Below are 16,381 nucleotides of genomic sequence, written 5' to 3'. Positions count from 1 at the left end.
ATGATCTACAGCAGGACCCCACACAATGACCTACAGCAGGACCCCACACAATGACCTACAGCAGGACCCTACACAATGACATACAGTAGGGACCCACATAATGACCTACAACAGGATCCCACACAATGACCTACAGCAGGACCCCACACAATGACCTACAGCAGGACCCCACACAATGACCTACAACAGGATCCCACACAATGACCTACAGCAGGATCCCACACATTGACCTACAACAGGATCCCACACAATGACCTACAGCAGGATCCCACACATTGACCTACAACAGGATCCCACACAATGACCTACAGCAGGACCCCACACAATGACCTACAGCAGGATCCCACACATTGACCTACAACAGGATCCCACACAATGACCTACAGCAGGACCCCACACAATGACCTACAACAGGATCCCACACAATGACCTACAGCAGGACCCCACACAATGACCTACAGCAGGATCCCACACATTGACCTACAACAGGATCCCACACAATGACCTACAACAGGATCCCACACAATGACCTACAACAGGATCCCACACAATGACCTACAACAGGATCCCACACAATGACCTACAGCAGGATCCCACACATTGACCTACAACAGGATCCCACACAATGACCTACAGCAGGACCCCATACAATGACATACAGTAGGGACCCACATAATGACATACAACAAAGCCCCACACAATGACCTACAGCAGGATCCCACACATTGACCTACAACAGGATCCCACACAATGACCTACAACAGGATCCCACACAATGACCTACAACAGGATCCCACACAATGACCTACAACAGGATCCCACACAATGACCTACAGCAGGATCCCACACATTGACCTACAACAGGATCCCACACAATGACCTACAGCAGGATCCCACACATTGACCTACAACAGGATCCCACACAATGACCTACAACAGGATCCCACACAATGACCTACAGCAGGATCCCACACATTGACCTACAACAGGATCCCACACAATGACCTACAACAGGATCCCACACAATGACCTACAACAGGATCCCACACAATGACCTACAACAGGATCCCACACAATGACCTACAGCAGGACCCCACACAATGACCTACAACAGGATCCCACACATTGACCTACAACAGGATCCCACACAATGACCTACAGCAGGATCCCACACATTGACCTACAACAGGATCCCACACAATGACCTACAACAGGATCCCACACATTGACCTACAACAGGATCCCACACAATGACCTACAGCAGGATCCCACACATTGACCTACAACAGGATCCCACACAATGACCTACAACAGGATCCCACACAATGACCTACAGCAGGATCCCACACATTGACCTACAACAGGATCCCACACAATGACCTACAGCAGGACCCCACACAATGACCTACAACAGGATCCCACACAATGACCTACAACAGGATCCCACACAATGACCTACAGCAGGACCCCACACAATGACCTACAGCAGGACCCCACACAATGACCTACAACAGGATCCCACACAATGACCTACAGCAGGATCCCACACATTGACCTACAACAGGATCCCACACAATGACCTACAGCAGGACCCCATACAATGACATACAGTAGGGACCCACATAATGACATACAACAAAGCCCCACACAATGACCTACAACAGGATCCCACACAATGACCTACAGCAGGATCCCACACATTGACCTACAACAGGATCCCACACAATGACCTACAGCAGGACCCCATACAATGACATACAGTAGGGACCCACATAATGACATACAACAAAGCCCCACACAATGACCTACAGCAGGATCCCACACATTGACCTACAACAGGATCCCACACAATGACCTACAACAGGATCCCACACAATGACCTACAGCAGGATCCCACACATTGACCTACAACAGGATCCCACACAATGACCTACAACAGGATCCCACACAATGACCTACAACAGGATCCCACACAATGACCTACAACAGGATCCCACACAATGACCTACAACAGGATCCCACACAATGACCTACAGCAGGATCCCACACATTGACCTACAACAGGATCCCACACATTGACCTACAACAGGATCCCACACAATGACCTACAACAGGATCCCACACAATGACCTACAGCAGGACCCCACACAATGACCTACAGCAGGACCCCACACAATGACCTACAGCAGGATCCCACACATTGACCTACAACAGGATCCCACACAATGACCTACAGCAGGACCCCACACAATGACCTACAGCAGGATCCCACACATTGACCTACAACAGGATCCCACACAATGACCTACAGCAGGACCCCACACAATGACCTACAGCAGGATCCCACACATTGACCTACAACAGGATCCCACACAATGACCTACAACAGGATCCCACACAATGACCTACAGCAGGACCCCATACAATGACATACAGTAGGGACCCACATAATGACATACAACAAAGCCCCACACAATGACCTACAGCAGGATCCCACACATTGACCTACAACAGGATCCCACACAATGACCTACAACAGGATCCCACACAATGACCTACAGCAGGACCCCACACAATGACCTACAACAGGATCCCACACAATGACCTACAGCAGGATCCCACACATTGACCTACAACAGGATCCCACACAATGACCTACAGCAGGATCCCACACATTGACCTACAACAGGATCCCACACAATGACCTACAACAGGATCCCACACAATGACCTACAGCAGGACCCCACACAATGACCTACAACAGGATCCCACACAATGACCTACAGCAGGACCCCACACAATGACCTACAGCAGGACCCCACACAATGACCTACAGCAGGATCCCACACATTGACCTACAGCAGGACCCTACACAATGACATACAGTAGGGACCCACATAATGACATACAACAAAGCCCCACACAATGACATAAAGCGGGGCCTGACACAGTGACGTACAGACAGACGCCCGAGGTACTGACCTACCACCAGGGAGTAAGCCACTACTTGGTTCATGAGGGGCTTACCATCAGCAGGAAGCGCTTATCATGTTATCACGCCAGGTGGATAACTTAGCGCCTTTTTTTTTTCTTTTTTTCAAGAATATATGTTAAACGTCAAGCTGGGATAAATGAATTCAATATCAATGTCCATTGTGAAAAAGAACAGCGTAGAATTTTAATGAAATGTAAATAATTTAAACGTTAAGAACTCACATTACCTATCTTTTTATCTCAAGAATTTGGCTCATAATAAATCAATACTTCTGATAATTCTAAAGCGATATCGGATATCTGTAATGAGGACAATGAAAAGTTTCGTACGACATAACTCTTCATGAGCTATCGAAGTGGGTTTTTTTTTTCATAATACAAAGGGATTCAAACAGAAACAGACCACTGGGTCCCTTCGAGGATGTTTGTGATAGTGGAAGAGATCGGAAACTCACAGATTAGTGTGGTAAAAATTAGGAAGAGATAATTCAAAGAGAATAACCTGCCAATTATCACTGTGAATTAATGAGCCGCAAACAGTGAAGCGAAATACTTAGCAAGTCTCTTCTTAAGCGCATCTACATTACTGCTTCCGATCATTCTACTTGGCAAATCGTTCCATATGTTAACAATTCTACTGAAGAAAAAGTACTTCGCCTTACTCGAGGTAAAACATTTGCCCACGACTGCGAGTGAAATTATAAACAACCATAACTGATCACCTTAATGTACTCTCCAGTACAGATTCATAACTGGTTTGGATTCCATAGTTTAAGATTCTATCAATGTGGGGAACGATATATATCTGAAACCTGGGCAATCCATGAGGTTGTCTTAGGACTACAGATGACCTGCCAAGCTATTCAAACTCAAATAAATTCTCATTTTCGACCTTCTCATAATCTTTCCCAAATTTCGGAAATATAAAATGCATTTATCTTTAGTACCGTTATGAAACCTAAGAATATTTTCTACATTCGACGGCGAATGTACCTTAAGTGTCATCTATGAAATCTAATAAACTTTTATGAAATTCCATAAATCTTTATCAATAACTTTCTGAATTAAATATTTTCATTTCTGTTATTCTGAAATCTAATAACTCCTTTTTTAATATCAAATACAATAAAATAATCCCTGGGTACGAGGGAGAAAGAAAATTACCACCGTATTTCCCCGAGTGCTGTAGAAGGCGACTACAAGGGGCGGGAGCGGGGTCCCAGAAACCCTCCCTCCTTGTACTTCGTCGTCTAGTTGTGGGGACAGGAGGAGCCAAGCGAGGGGTACTCATCCTCCTCAAGGATCAGGCTGGGGAGTCTAAATGTTCGTGGGGATAACGAAGATCATAAGGGAGATGTTGGTAGTACGTTGGGGGAGAGAGGAACCTGGATGTTCTTGCTCTTGGGTGAGAGAGAAAGAAAAGAGCGACAAGGCAGTTATCCGAGGTTAGTGCAAGTTATTGGAAAAAGTACAAGAGAAAGCGACAGGAGGCTAAGAGCAAGATGCAAGGGTTGAAAAAGATGACAAATGAGAGATGAAACGAAAGAGCATCAGCAAACTTCAGGAAGAATACGAAAATGTTGTGGAAGGAGATGAAAAGTGTAAGCAAGAGAAACAAAAATGCAAGCATCAGTAACAAGAACAGATTAGAAAGGACTGTGGAAGTTGAAAGGGGCGGCAGATGTGGCACGGTGTCTGGGACGTGGAGGTATGCGGAGCGAGAGTATTATGGTACATTGCCTGGGAAAAACAAACAAAAAAAAAATGTGCTGGTAGTCTTGCATGATATGAAGTATAGCAAAGTAGCTGGAATGGATGGGACTGCTGCTGAATGTCTCAAAAAAACGGGGTCAGTGTGTTGTTGACTGACTGATCAGGATTTCCAACACGTATAGATCATGGTGAAGAGCGTGATAAGCAGAATGCTTGTCTAGTGGCACTTGTATGAAGGCAAGGGGTTGAAAGACAATTTCTCGAATCTCAACGTTTTAAGTTTGTTGAGTGTATGGGAGAGTGGTGACTGAGAGGGAGAAAACACGTACAGAGCCTCAGGCTGGGGAAGAACAATGTGTGGTTTCAGGAGAGGTAGAGGACGTACAGGATGCGCGGTTAAGGTAGTTTGCCTTAAAAGAATGTATTTGAGAAATATGTGGCGTGTGGAGGACAGCTACCAGAAACAGACAGTCAGGTGCGTATCCAGGATCTGGTCAAGAAGGAAGAAACGAATCATGAAGTCGCGAGAACGTTGCTGAGTGGCTCAAAAGAAGAGAAGTATGTATGTATGTATGTATGTATGTACACTGCGTACCTTAAAGAACTTTACGGTTGAAAGTTATCTGGATATCAAATACTTTTGTCAAATTTTCATCAAGATGAATTTAGCTATTGTATGGAAGTAAGTTTATCAAAAACCAATGACCATTCTTGAATTACAATGAAATTCATGATATTTGGTAACTTACGATAACACAATTATCAAGGGAGCTACTTTGATGAGACAAATTTACTTGCTTTTCCATTCTGATAAAATATCGTTTTCTGTAAACTTCCGCTAGTGTTTCAAGAAGACGGTGAAAACAACACTATCATTTCAACAGTCAATAACGCAAATCCCTGAAATACTTCAGCATACAAGAACGTACATTTATTTGTCCTTTCGAGGGGCTACGAGAATATGAATAACGGTAAAAATAAGTATAGTACAATTACGATTTAGCAATTTCTACATAGCTCAGGTAGGAGGGTGAGCATCCTCGTCGCCCCACTTCCTACAACCTCTTTCGATAGTCACCTAGAAGCAGTGAGGAGTTTCCATCAAGAAAGTAGGGATGTGTGAAGGAAGTTACCGAATATATAAGATATAAACAACACAGATTTCCTCGCCGACTACACCATTCCAGGGGGAAACAAAGTAGGCAGTAGTGTCTTGCTCTTTATTAAAGCTCACTTGTATATCGTAGGGAAAAATGTAGCCATTGAGACTGTCGAATTCATTTCTGTAGAAATTAAATATAAACGTCGTAAGAAAATACCAGTTGGACTAATTCACATGCCTCCCACACAGACAGCTGAGGTAGATGAAATATTTCCTGTTACGTTAGCAGAAATTCGTAATGAATAAGATTCGATCAAGTAAGGGATTTTAATATGCTGATATCCCTCTGATCCATATGGGAGGAATCCCTTTCCAACAGCTCCTGACGCGGACTCCACCTCAATATGCTTGATGGTGCCCTAACCCAATTAGCTATAAGTAAGGATCTCGTATAAACGCTGAAGTCTGTGAAAGTTTGGTATAAGTGATCATCGACAAATTACTTTTGGTGTCACTTTCGACTCTGTCTGTAATACTGGTTAACATGACAGTCGTGAAAAAATACCCAGTCTTAAACATGCAAATTATAATCATCTTCGCATTACTCTTGACAGGCAAACCTGGGACATGGTCAATGGAAAGGACATGAACGGATGGTCAATGAAAAGGACGTGAACGGAGCTTGGAAAAGCTTCAGGAAAACCTTCAGAGAAGTAGATGGAACGGACATATGTGCCTATGTGTAGTATACGGTCTATCTCTAAAACGAAGGAACCAAGGCAGTGGATCGACGAAATGAAACAAAAAATGTCTATCATCTAAGAAAATGCCCATAAGAAACTCAGAGAGACCAATAACCAACATTACAAAATAAGACGATATCACTAATAAAGGAGACAACGTAGCGTCGTCAGCCTACCGTGTATCTCTACGAGATGATTCCCTCTTGAATCATCCACAAGCAGCTCTCACACAATTTCTACTACTCTTTTATGAGAAGGCGCGCGACAGATGCCACGACCAAGCATACACGGTATGCACGTGCCTTCATCTCATGACAAGAGAATCCACACACTTAGCCGGCTGCTGATGCCAAGCCTTTAACCTTGTCGGCACACGATACAGTCATCCTCTACGATCAAACCGTCCATCTGAACACCGTCACTGAGGCAGGCAGAGAAATGTTCTGCCAGAAAAATATGATATATATATATATATATATATATATATATATATATATATATATATATATATTTTATCCCTGGGGATAGGGGAGAAAGAATACTTCCCACGTATTCCCTGCGTGTCGTAGAAGGCGACTAAAAGGGAAGGGAGCGGGGGGCTGGAAATCCTCCCCTCTCGTTTTTTTTTGATTTTCCAAAGGAAGGAACAGAGAAGGGGGCCAGGTGAGGATATTCCCTCAGTGGCCCAGTTCTCTGTTCTTGGCGCTGCCTCGCTATCGCGGGAGGTGGCGAATAGTATGAAAAAAAAAAAAAAAAAAAAAAAAAAAAAAAATATATATATATATATATATATATATATATATATATATATATATATATATATATATATATATATATATATATATATATTCCTCCAGCCCGAGATGCTGCTACACCACTCAAACCATACTGCCTATCTGGCAACATTCTGGACATGTGAACTGGCCCAAAAACACACACAGTCTTCAGAGGAATGGTGCCGGACACTGGACAAGGATAGGCAGTCCTAGCTTCCTGTATGGACCACACTAACCAATTGCCTTCAAGCACGTATGGAGTCGGTAAAACGCGGCCGCAAGAGCACTAGGGCTGCGGTAGCAAACTGCGTGTGCAAGACAGCTCCCTGGTGGTCAGCTAACCTTTCCACACGGGGATGTGACAAACAGACATACCTACATTCCAAACACGACACTGTAAAGCATCTACTGCACTTTTGCTGTCGGCTGGCAACGGTGTGTTCGTGACAGTGTGAATCTTCTTGACACACTGTTTAAAACATGCATATCTTGGCAACCAACAAATATACAGTAGAGAGTATAAAAAAGAAAAAAAAAAAAAGAAGAGGGGTGGAGGGGGTTTGTTATCTCCACAAACAGAATGAACGACCACTACATGATAATAAATAATGTACAGCTATGAAACACGTGTCATTTCTGGCTTAAAAGAATCTTTTTTCTTTTTTTTTTTTTTACTAACTGAACGATCAGAAAAACTTCAAAATCGAGTCATCTGATTGCCTCACTGGCTTCATATATGATGGCTTATAAACCTCCGTGGTCTAGCGGTTAGCGTTCCTCACCGTAACGTATCCATGGGCCGCCCAGGAATAGGATCGAATCCTGGTTGTGGCAATCAACCCAATTGTTCATCCATCCCTAGGGGTTGGTCGATAAAATTTGTACCTGCCTTAGGCTAAGGTATATATACATAGAGCATTAACGAGATGGCCTCCATTAGGGTTTCAGTTGCCCTGAACATATCCAAGGCTTTTGACAGGGGTGTGGAATCGGGGTCTCATTTCTAAGCTCCCCTCTTTTGGCTTCCCCCCCCCCCCACCCACCTCACTTCACTCCTTCATATCTGGCTTCCTCTCCAGCCGATTTATCTCTGTCGTTGTTGATGGATTAGCCTACCCACTTTTCTCCATCAACAGCGGTGTCCCTCCCGGTTCTGTCCCGTCCCCTTCAATTTTTCTCCTTTTTTCAACAATTTCCTCTCCTCTACAAACAATTCAAAGCACTCATACGCTAACGACTCAACACTGCATTCATCCACATCCTTCAATTCTGTTCCTTCTATTCATCAATCTCGTCTTGACACAACTTTCTCAATAAACTCACACTTGGACAAGATATCTCTGTGGGGTACACAAAATCTTAAGGTTAATGCCTCTAAGGCCCAATTTTTACCCATCTCTCTAACGACAACTCCTCACAACTTGTGTCTTTATTTTGACGACACTGTAATTCCACCTCTTGAGTCAATGAACATACTTGATAGTAATGTAACATCCACTATTTCTTGGAAACTCCACTTTACAGGAATGTTTAAGTCTGCCTCTATGAAACTGGGTGTCAGTTTAGATGTCGAAAATACTTCTCTTCTGATCAGTGGTAACGTTTATGCACGTGACTGATTCGTTCTTGTATGAAAAACTGCTCTCACATTTGCAGTGGTTCTAGCTCTGTATGGTTACTTGACTAAAACTGAGTAGAAAGCGGTCCGACTTGTAAACTGTCCCAGGCTAACTTCCAAACTTGACTCCCTTGCCCTTCGCCGCAATGTTGGTTCACTTTCTTCTATAGGTATTACTTTGGTTTTAGCTCCCCAGAGCTGGCTGCTTGTGTGCCCACACTACCAGCTAGTTCACGCAATACTCGACAAGCCGCTGCGGTAATATATCTCAAACGCGTAAAGGACACATATATCGGATGTAAACTGTTTACCCCTATACCCCCAGAATCGAATCCTGGTCTATTCGTAGGGCAGTGCGCATCATATGTTTGAGTTATATAAACATTAATGTACTAATGGGCATATATATACTTGTTCCATGACTAAATGCTATGAAAGACTTCTGGTCGTACCCAGAAGGTGGCGCTGCTTCCAGAAGCAGGGATTTGTGAAGGCCATAATATGAAAGTACGCAAATTCTTGTTAAAAAAAAAACATGTAAGTAAGTACTTTTATGTTATAATGGTGTTGGATGAATGGAATCAACTGCACAAGGATACTGTAAAAATGAAAGAGTAAACGAGTTGCACGGAACTAGAGTCGGTTAGAGAGATGAAGCTCTACGGGAGTAAAACTCCTATCCTCATGCAGTACAAACAAGTAATAACAACAAGTAAATATTTACACAGACGGGACAATGAAAAATCATATAGTATGAAATAAGCTGCATAAGTCTCTGTGAGTGAGGTAACTCGGGAGTCGACACTGTAACTAACCTTGCTGCCAAAGCCACACCTTAGGAGAACTGTAAAGGAGGTAAACTGTCTGCTGGGAAACTTCTACAACTGCAATCAAGTGCATGCATATGGATTCAATTAACTGTTCACAGTCTACATTATGCTTAAACTAGAATGTTCATCTCAAGTTTGGTCACCGAGAAAGAAGGGAGGTCCAAAGGAGGACAACAAATAAGACACCAGAATGATGAGCGCTGGGTTACAGCGAGACGTTAGAGGTAATTTATTTGACCACCAAGGAAGAAAGGAGAGTAAGGGTGATTTGTTCACAACCTTGGCCTGTTTAAAACAGTTTGATGATGTCAACAGAGAAATGCTCTTCAAAGACGGAGTAGCCAAAGGCCATAACATGATATTAAGCAAAAAAAAAATAAAAAACTTGTTATAGATGACGTTAAGATGTACTAGTGATGAATGAAAGAACGAGTTAAGTAATGAAACAGGATATCATCCATCGCGAACCTCTTGGGGTTACGTGCAGTCGGGAAGTGGGCCGAGCGAGGCTACTCTCTAAGTCAGGGTCTTTCTACCTAGGGTACGTCTGTGATTACCATGTGGTACACACACACACACACACACACACACACACACACATGCACCGCGTACCTAGATCCATCCCTTCTAGCGTCATTAAGCCATAACACAAAACATTTTTTCTCATAAGAAAATTAAGCATTTTCGCGAATTTAACTCGGGCCTTTTCACCCATGTGCCGCTGGCTCGTGTCTTTCCCTACCCATCTAACTGTGAGGAGGTTGCCTCATCCATGCGTCTCCTCGCAACGTTTCGTGGTTATCTTCCAAGCAACCCTTCTGGGAAGCTGCCTCGTACACTTTTACAATATGATTAGGTAACAAGTGTCAAGCATGAGAAAATGTGGCCGAAGAAATTATTATTATATACGTAGCACACTGTATATCATCCTGGTATCTTCTATGAATCCACCATTTAAGTAGTGGGCTCATGAATATCACCAGTCATGTAGAAAACGGCATTTGATAAATATAAGGTTGAAAACCCTTGGTCTAAGTGAATTCGAATGAAAGACTGAAGTAGTCATTTCACAGAAAAGAAATGGTAGACATGCTTAACTATTAAACTCTGCCACGTTCGACACAAAAAAGTCCCCAACCGCGACGAGCCTTCAGCACGAACAAGGTGACCAAGCGGACAACAGTCATATGATAAATCCTGACCACAGCTATATAACACAACCTAACTTTCTCCGTATGAACTTCCGTAATCCTGACTAATCATACCCTGAAGAAGTTCTGATGAATTATATTATATAATATCAGCGAACGACATACAAAAAAGTGCCTAAAACATGCGTCTCACCACAACATAAACAAATGCCTACAGGCAAGCCGGTAACATTGTGGAGTACAGCGCCGTGGGTCTGCTGTTACGTGTGTACATTCTTACCACCTGCCACCGAAGGCCAGCCCCCCCAACTCTCCTCCACAGAGCACACTGCTCTTACCCTTCCTCCCTTACCGACTGACCGTTCTTCTCATCTCGTATCTCTCTTTACTTACCCACATTTCTAACTAATTCAAAAGCTTAGAAATGTGGATCATAAGCACATCCTACCAGTCAAATACACTCACCTTTGCTATCGCGTCTTCACCTTAGCTGTCTTCATTCTATCAACAGTTCTAATCTTAGCTTTCACCATTCCTTACCCTAGCCATCACGGCCTTCATCCTATCAACTCTCCTCAACGTAACATATAAGTCCTCCATCAAACCATCGCTGTCCTCATCCTTCCTATCAACTGCCTTCCCAACAGCTATCACCTCTTCTGACCTGAGTTATCACGTCCTCACCCTCCCTACCTCAGCCATGACCACTGGCCATTCCCTAACTTAGCTATTTCCTGTAACCATGTAATCTTTCTTTGCCTACCCTTCTCCTCTACCTATTTCTCTCCAATCGCACTATCTACTACCTACCCCTCCTTACTCGCCGTTCCTGCTCTTGTACTTAACCCTACATACCTCACGGTCCCCATATACTTCCTCTCTCTCTGTTCCTATATCATCCATCTATTTTCTTTCTCCCTTGCCTTAAACCAGGAAGAACTTAGCTAAATCATACAAACTGGTCACTTAGCTTTACCCATGTTCACGACACAGCCAGAATCAAGCTTACCTTAGTAAAGGAAGGTGGTGATGGGTGGCTAGAAAGGTGTCAGTTAAGATGCTAACAAAGTCCCTAAATGCAGAAGCCTCTCCTCTCCACAAGGGCGTGACATACACTGCCGGGGTAGGGACCGCCAACCACCAGCCCCAGCTAGACTAGACCTGGCGCCGCCACCATCAGCACTCGTCACAGTCATCCAGATTTAGTTACGATAACCTATGTGCGCGGCATGAGAATAATCTTTAACATCATCTATACAATGCAAGTTCTCTTTACGAAATAAAAAAAAATAGTTTCCTCTGGCATCACTGAACTGTCACCTTTCCTACCCTCAATGTCACCACAATGTCAGCCCGAAACCACCACCCACAACCTTCAACACTCTCCACGTGAAGTTTAGTCCCATCTCCACCTACCTCCTTCAACATGCCTTTCCCAATTCTGATATCTAAGCTTCCTAACATATCCTATATTTCACCACAGAATGATGATTAATAATAATAATAATAATAATAATAATAATAATAATAATAGATAATAATAATAATAATCATACTAATAATAATATCAATAATAATAACAGATAATAATAATATATATGCTGATAACCAAGTGGAAAATAAACAGTGTTTCACTTTCCTCGTGGTTATCAGCAAATACTATATTACGTGCACCACTGTGAGCCTTTTTTATATGTAGCTGACACGTCACGGGAAGGCTCTATCCAAGGCCATCTTATCAACGCTATATATATATATATATATATATATATATATATATATATATATATATATATATATATATATATATTCATACTATTCTCCATTTCCTACATTAGCGAGGTAGCGTTAAGAACAGAGGACTGAGCCTTTGAGGGAATATCCTCACTTGACCCTCTCCTCTGTTCCTTCTTTAGGAAAACTAAAAACGAGAGGGGAGGATTTCCTACATTAGCGAGGTAGCGTTAAGAACAGGGGACTGAGCCTTTGAGGGAATATCCTCACTTGACCCTCTCCTCTGTTCCTTCTTTAGGAAAACTAAAAACGAGAGGGGAGGATTTCCAGCCCCCTGCTCCCTTCCCTCTTAGTTGCCTTCTACGACATGCAGGGAATACGTGGGAAGTATTCTTTCTCCCCTATCCACAGGGATAATATATATATATATATATATATATATATATATATCCTAAGCTGAGCAAGCTGAGCCAGGTACCCATTTCATCGACCTACCCCTATGGGTAGATGAACAGCTGGGTTGACTGTGGACCGACTGCCGCAACCAGGAGTCCATACAATATATATATATATATATATATATATATATATATATATATATATATATATATATATATATATATATATTCCAAGTTTTGTGGTACTATTAGAATTTACAGAGAAACATCAACAGCTGAACAAAAACCAAAGTTTCCCACAGTATATACAAACCAACACTGATTATTAACTGAACTTTTCACACCTCTTGTCTTATGAGGTACTTTACTAGAGCAGGAAGTGCCTATATGTCCTCACAGTGCCAAAATATCGTTATGCTTAGTTTTTCAGTTTGTGAACCCCATCCAGTACATGAACCATACTTGCACAGCCTTCTCCGCAAAACAACCAAATAATAAGCGAAACAATTTACGACAAACAAAGAGTTGTAACGTACAAATGATTAATACGAGAGTACGTTTGGTAGGAATTCTAGCTGAATTACCTTGGGCTTTTGATTCACATTGAACCAAGGTGTCTTAACATGGGATTTGCCCGGCAGTTTACCATAAAAGTACGCGTACCCACGTGAAAGACTAGAAATAGACTAGACCCTTCTTGCGGCATTAACCTTAAAGTGTCAAATACTTTTCTTTCTCAAAGGAAAATTAAATATTTTCTCTGTGATTAGTTCCGGTCTTTCCACCCATGTGCCCCTGGCTTGCGTTTTTCCCTAACCAACCAAGTGTGAGAAGGTTGCCTCATCCATGCAGCTTTCCGCGACGTTTCGTCTGCAAGGTGAAATATGGCAACGAGCTGGAGGGCTGCCACATACACTCTTACGAGTATATAGTATCGTTATATAACATGTGTTAGGCATACCAAAAAGTGAACCACCCAAATTATCATTATAATTGTAGTTTTTTGACATTATAAAATGTTTATTCTGGTATTCTTTATGAATTCATCATTTCAGGGTCACACAATCATTACTAAGAAAGTAAAAACGGTGCGTAGCAGAAAAAATTGAAAACTCGTTTATCAAAACCAATAGCATCACATATCATACCGAGTATACCTTTTGCCTGGCTTGGTATACAAGCTTGAGTAATCAATCAAAACCCAGTTTCATATGTACATCACTACAAAATCTTGCCTGACGTAGGTCGTCATGACGGATAGAGGCGCCTATATTCATGTATTCCAGGATCGTCAGCTATATGTTGTTAAGATACCAATCATTATGGCGCTGGATTTCTTAGTAAGCTAAACACGTCGTAGATATTTATATGATTACAAATACACTTTCCATATGCTTTATGCTTACAAATTTAAGTGATTCCAAACTAATCAACCCCGAACCACTAAGAACGGCAGGCAGACAGACGCGTACCCCTGGATCACCGTTGAGCTAAAAGCTGTCATTCCTAAACTAATACTTTAGCTCTAAGTCCCTATACCTAGACATTTTGGGCCAAGTAAGGTGACACAGCTCGCTCACACTCGAGTAGGGAGGAAGCTGTAAATCGACTCACGGCATCTCGGTAATGTCTATATACCAAGAATATGTAACGTTCACAATTAAAATCAATTTCAAAATTCACCTCTGGGCGTCCGATAATCGAACCTGGGCCATCGAAAGCAGTGGATGGATTGCTTGCACCGCGGCCATCGATGAACTGATACTCAACCATCCTAAACTACTACTGTAGTTGTAGGTCCCTAAGCCCATACACGTTGTCCGCCTACCGTTCTCAGCGGTCTGGGTTCGATTTTCAAGAGCGAAGTGATGAAACTGTTTAGACCGATTTGCATGTGTACACTGCATGTTCTGAAGTAAACATATTATTGAGATGCCCGTGAGTCGATTTGCTGCTTCTTTTTCAGAACCTGAATGTGAGCGGGCTGTCCTACACTACTTGCTCCACAGTGTGTGTGGGCATAGGGATCTAAAGTTACAGTGGAAGCTTAGGAGGAAAGACAGCTTCTAGCTCAACGGTGGTTCAGGGGTACGCATAGCGATGTCCGCCTGCCGTTCTCAGTAGCTTGGGTTAGATTACGTTGGGTTCAGTCATATTTCAAAGTAATTAGCAAATGTATCTATCATCAAATCATAAACAACTACGAAGCGTGTAACTCAATCGTAAATCCTGCGCTGTAATGGTTGGTTTGTTAATAATCCAGAGCTGTCGATCCTAGGATATAAAAATGCAGGCGCCTCTGGCTGTCATAGCGACGTTATGTCAGGCAAGTGTAAAAAGTCACGTGCCGCAACCCCCTACCTCACCTTACCCTACCCTCTCGTGCGTCACACGAACAACCGGTTCCCTGTAAACTCACCTTACCATGTACTTACACCCTGGAGAAAAATCATCCGACCTGGAAACCTTATATATAACAGGACAAATTCTTGCAAGGCAACGCGAACGGCATAGTCGCTAGAATCGTCATGAACTCATTAAATTATCCGTTGAGATAAATCATAACATTAAAGGATACCGACAAGTGAAAAAAAAAAAAATAGTTAACGCATTATACGCTCTGAGAACTGATGCCATAAAACAGCTACATTTTCTTCAGGGAAACAAAAAACATTCCCACTTACTTTAGGAAACCATTCCCACCTACTTTTATCTTAAAAGCGACTCTGTGATCTGAGATATGGTGTGTTGGGGGGAACCTGCGAAAATTCTGCAAATGTAATGCAATCTAATCACTGACGCTACATTTATTCCTACATAAAACTCTACATTACAACATATGTAATTACAGGAAGGTAAGTCTGATGGCGAAACACACACCATTTTACCCTAACCTCTTCGTAGGTAGTTTCGCATGATAAACTACTTTCAGAAATGATAGCTCAATTACGAAAATGATGATACTGCCCTCCTTACCCAAACTGAACACATCTAACTGAAACAATAGACAAAATATATCAATACTATCTCACGCGATTTAAGGCTTCAAACAAATCACGTGACATTGTATTCCTCCACAGGAATCTTCCTCAACAGCAAATCACATATAATGTAAGAAAAATAGTAAATGTAAACCTACGGCGCAAGTCACAAGGGCCCAACTTATCATGAGGCTGACATCATTGGCACAAACACTAACCCCCAACATTACCTAAGTCTTGGCACGAGTCGAGGACTGCACAGCAGGGCAGGGAAGAGAGAATATAGCAGCTGGGAGGGCAGGGCTTTACGGGATAGGGAAGGGTGGGAATAACGACTACAA

At 42.5% G+C, this 16,381-nt stretch overlaps 1 protein-coding gene across 4 annotated transcripts in view; it reads right to left on the bottom strand.

Moving 5' to 3' along the window:
• Positions 1–16,381, bottom strand: part of LOC139749844 (UTP--glucose-1-phosphate uridylyltransferase-like) — a 106,132-nt gene that overhangs the window by 60,988 nt on the left and 28,763 nt on the right. Inside the window, exon 1 of one of the 4 annotated variants that reach the window (XM_071664161.1) lies at positions 11,937–12,126. The exons of 1 other annotated variant lie outside the window; for it this stretch is intronic. Coding sequence is in view for 1 of the 3 variants with exons in the window: in XM_071664163.1 (XP_071520264.1) it covers positions 3,028–3,030 (3 nt within the window). In the remaining 2 variants the exon portion in view is untranslated. Of the gene's footprint in view, positions 1–2,982; positions 3,123–11,936; positions 12,127–16,381 lie in introns of those variants that run through there. 2 more of the 4 variants (XM_071664162.1, XM_071664163.1) reach the window with 2 other exon arrangements.

The sequence above is a fragment of the Panulirus ornatus genome, chromosome 8 (genome assembly GCF_036320965.1).
Source record: "Panulirus ornatus isolate Po-2019 chromosome 8, ASM3632096v1, whole genome shotgun sequence".
NCBI classification, from domain to species: domain Eukaryota; kingdom Metazoa; phylum Arthropoda; class Malacostraca; order Decapoda; family Palinuridae; genus Panulirus; species Panulirus ornatus.
The sequence above is the reverse complement of the archived record's forward strand: the minus strand, read 5'-3'. Positions and strand labels throughout refer to the sequence as shown.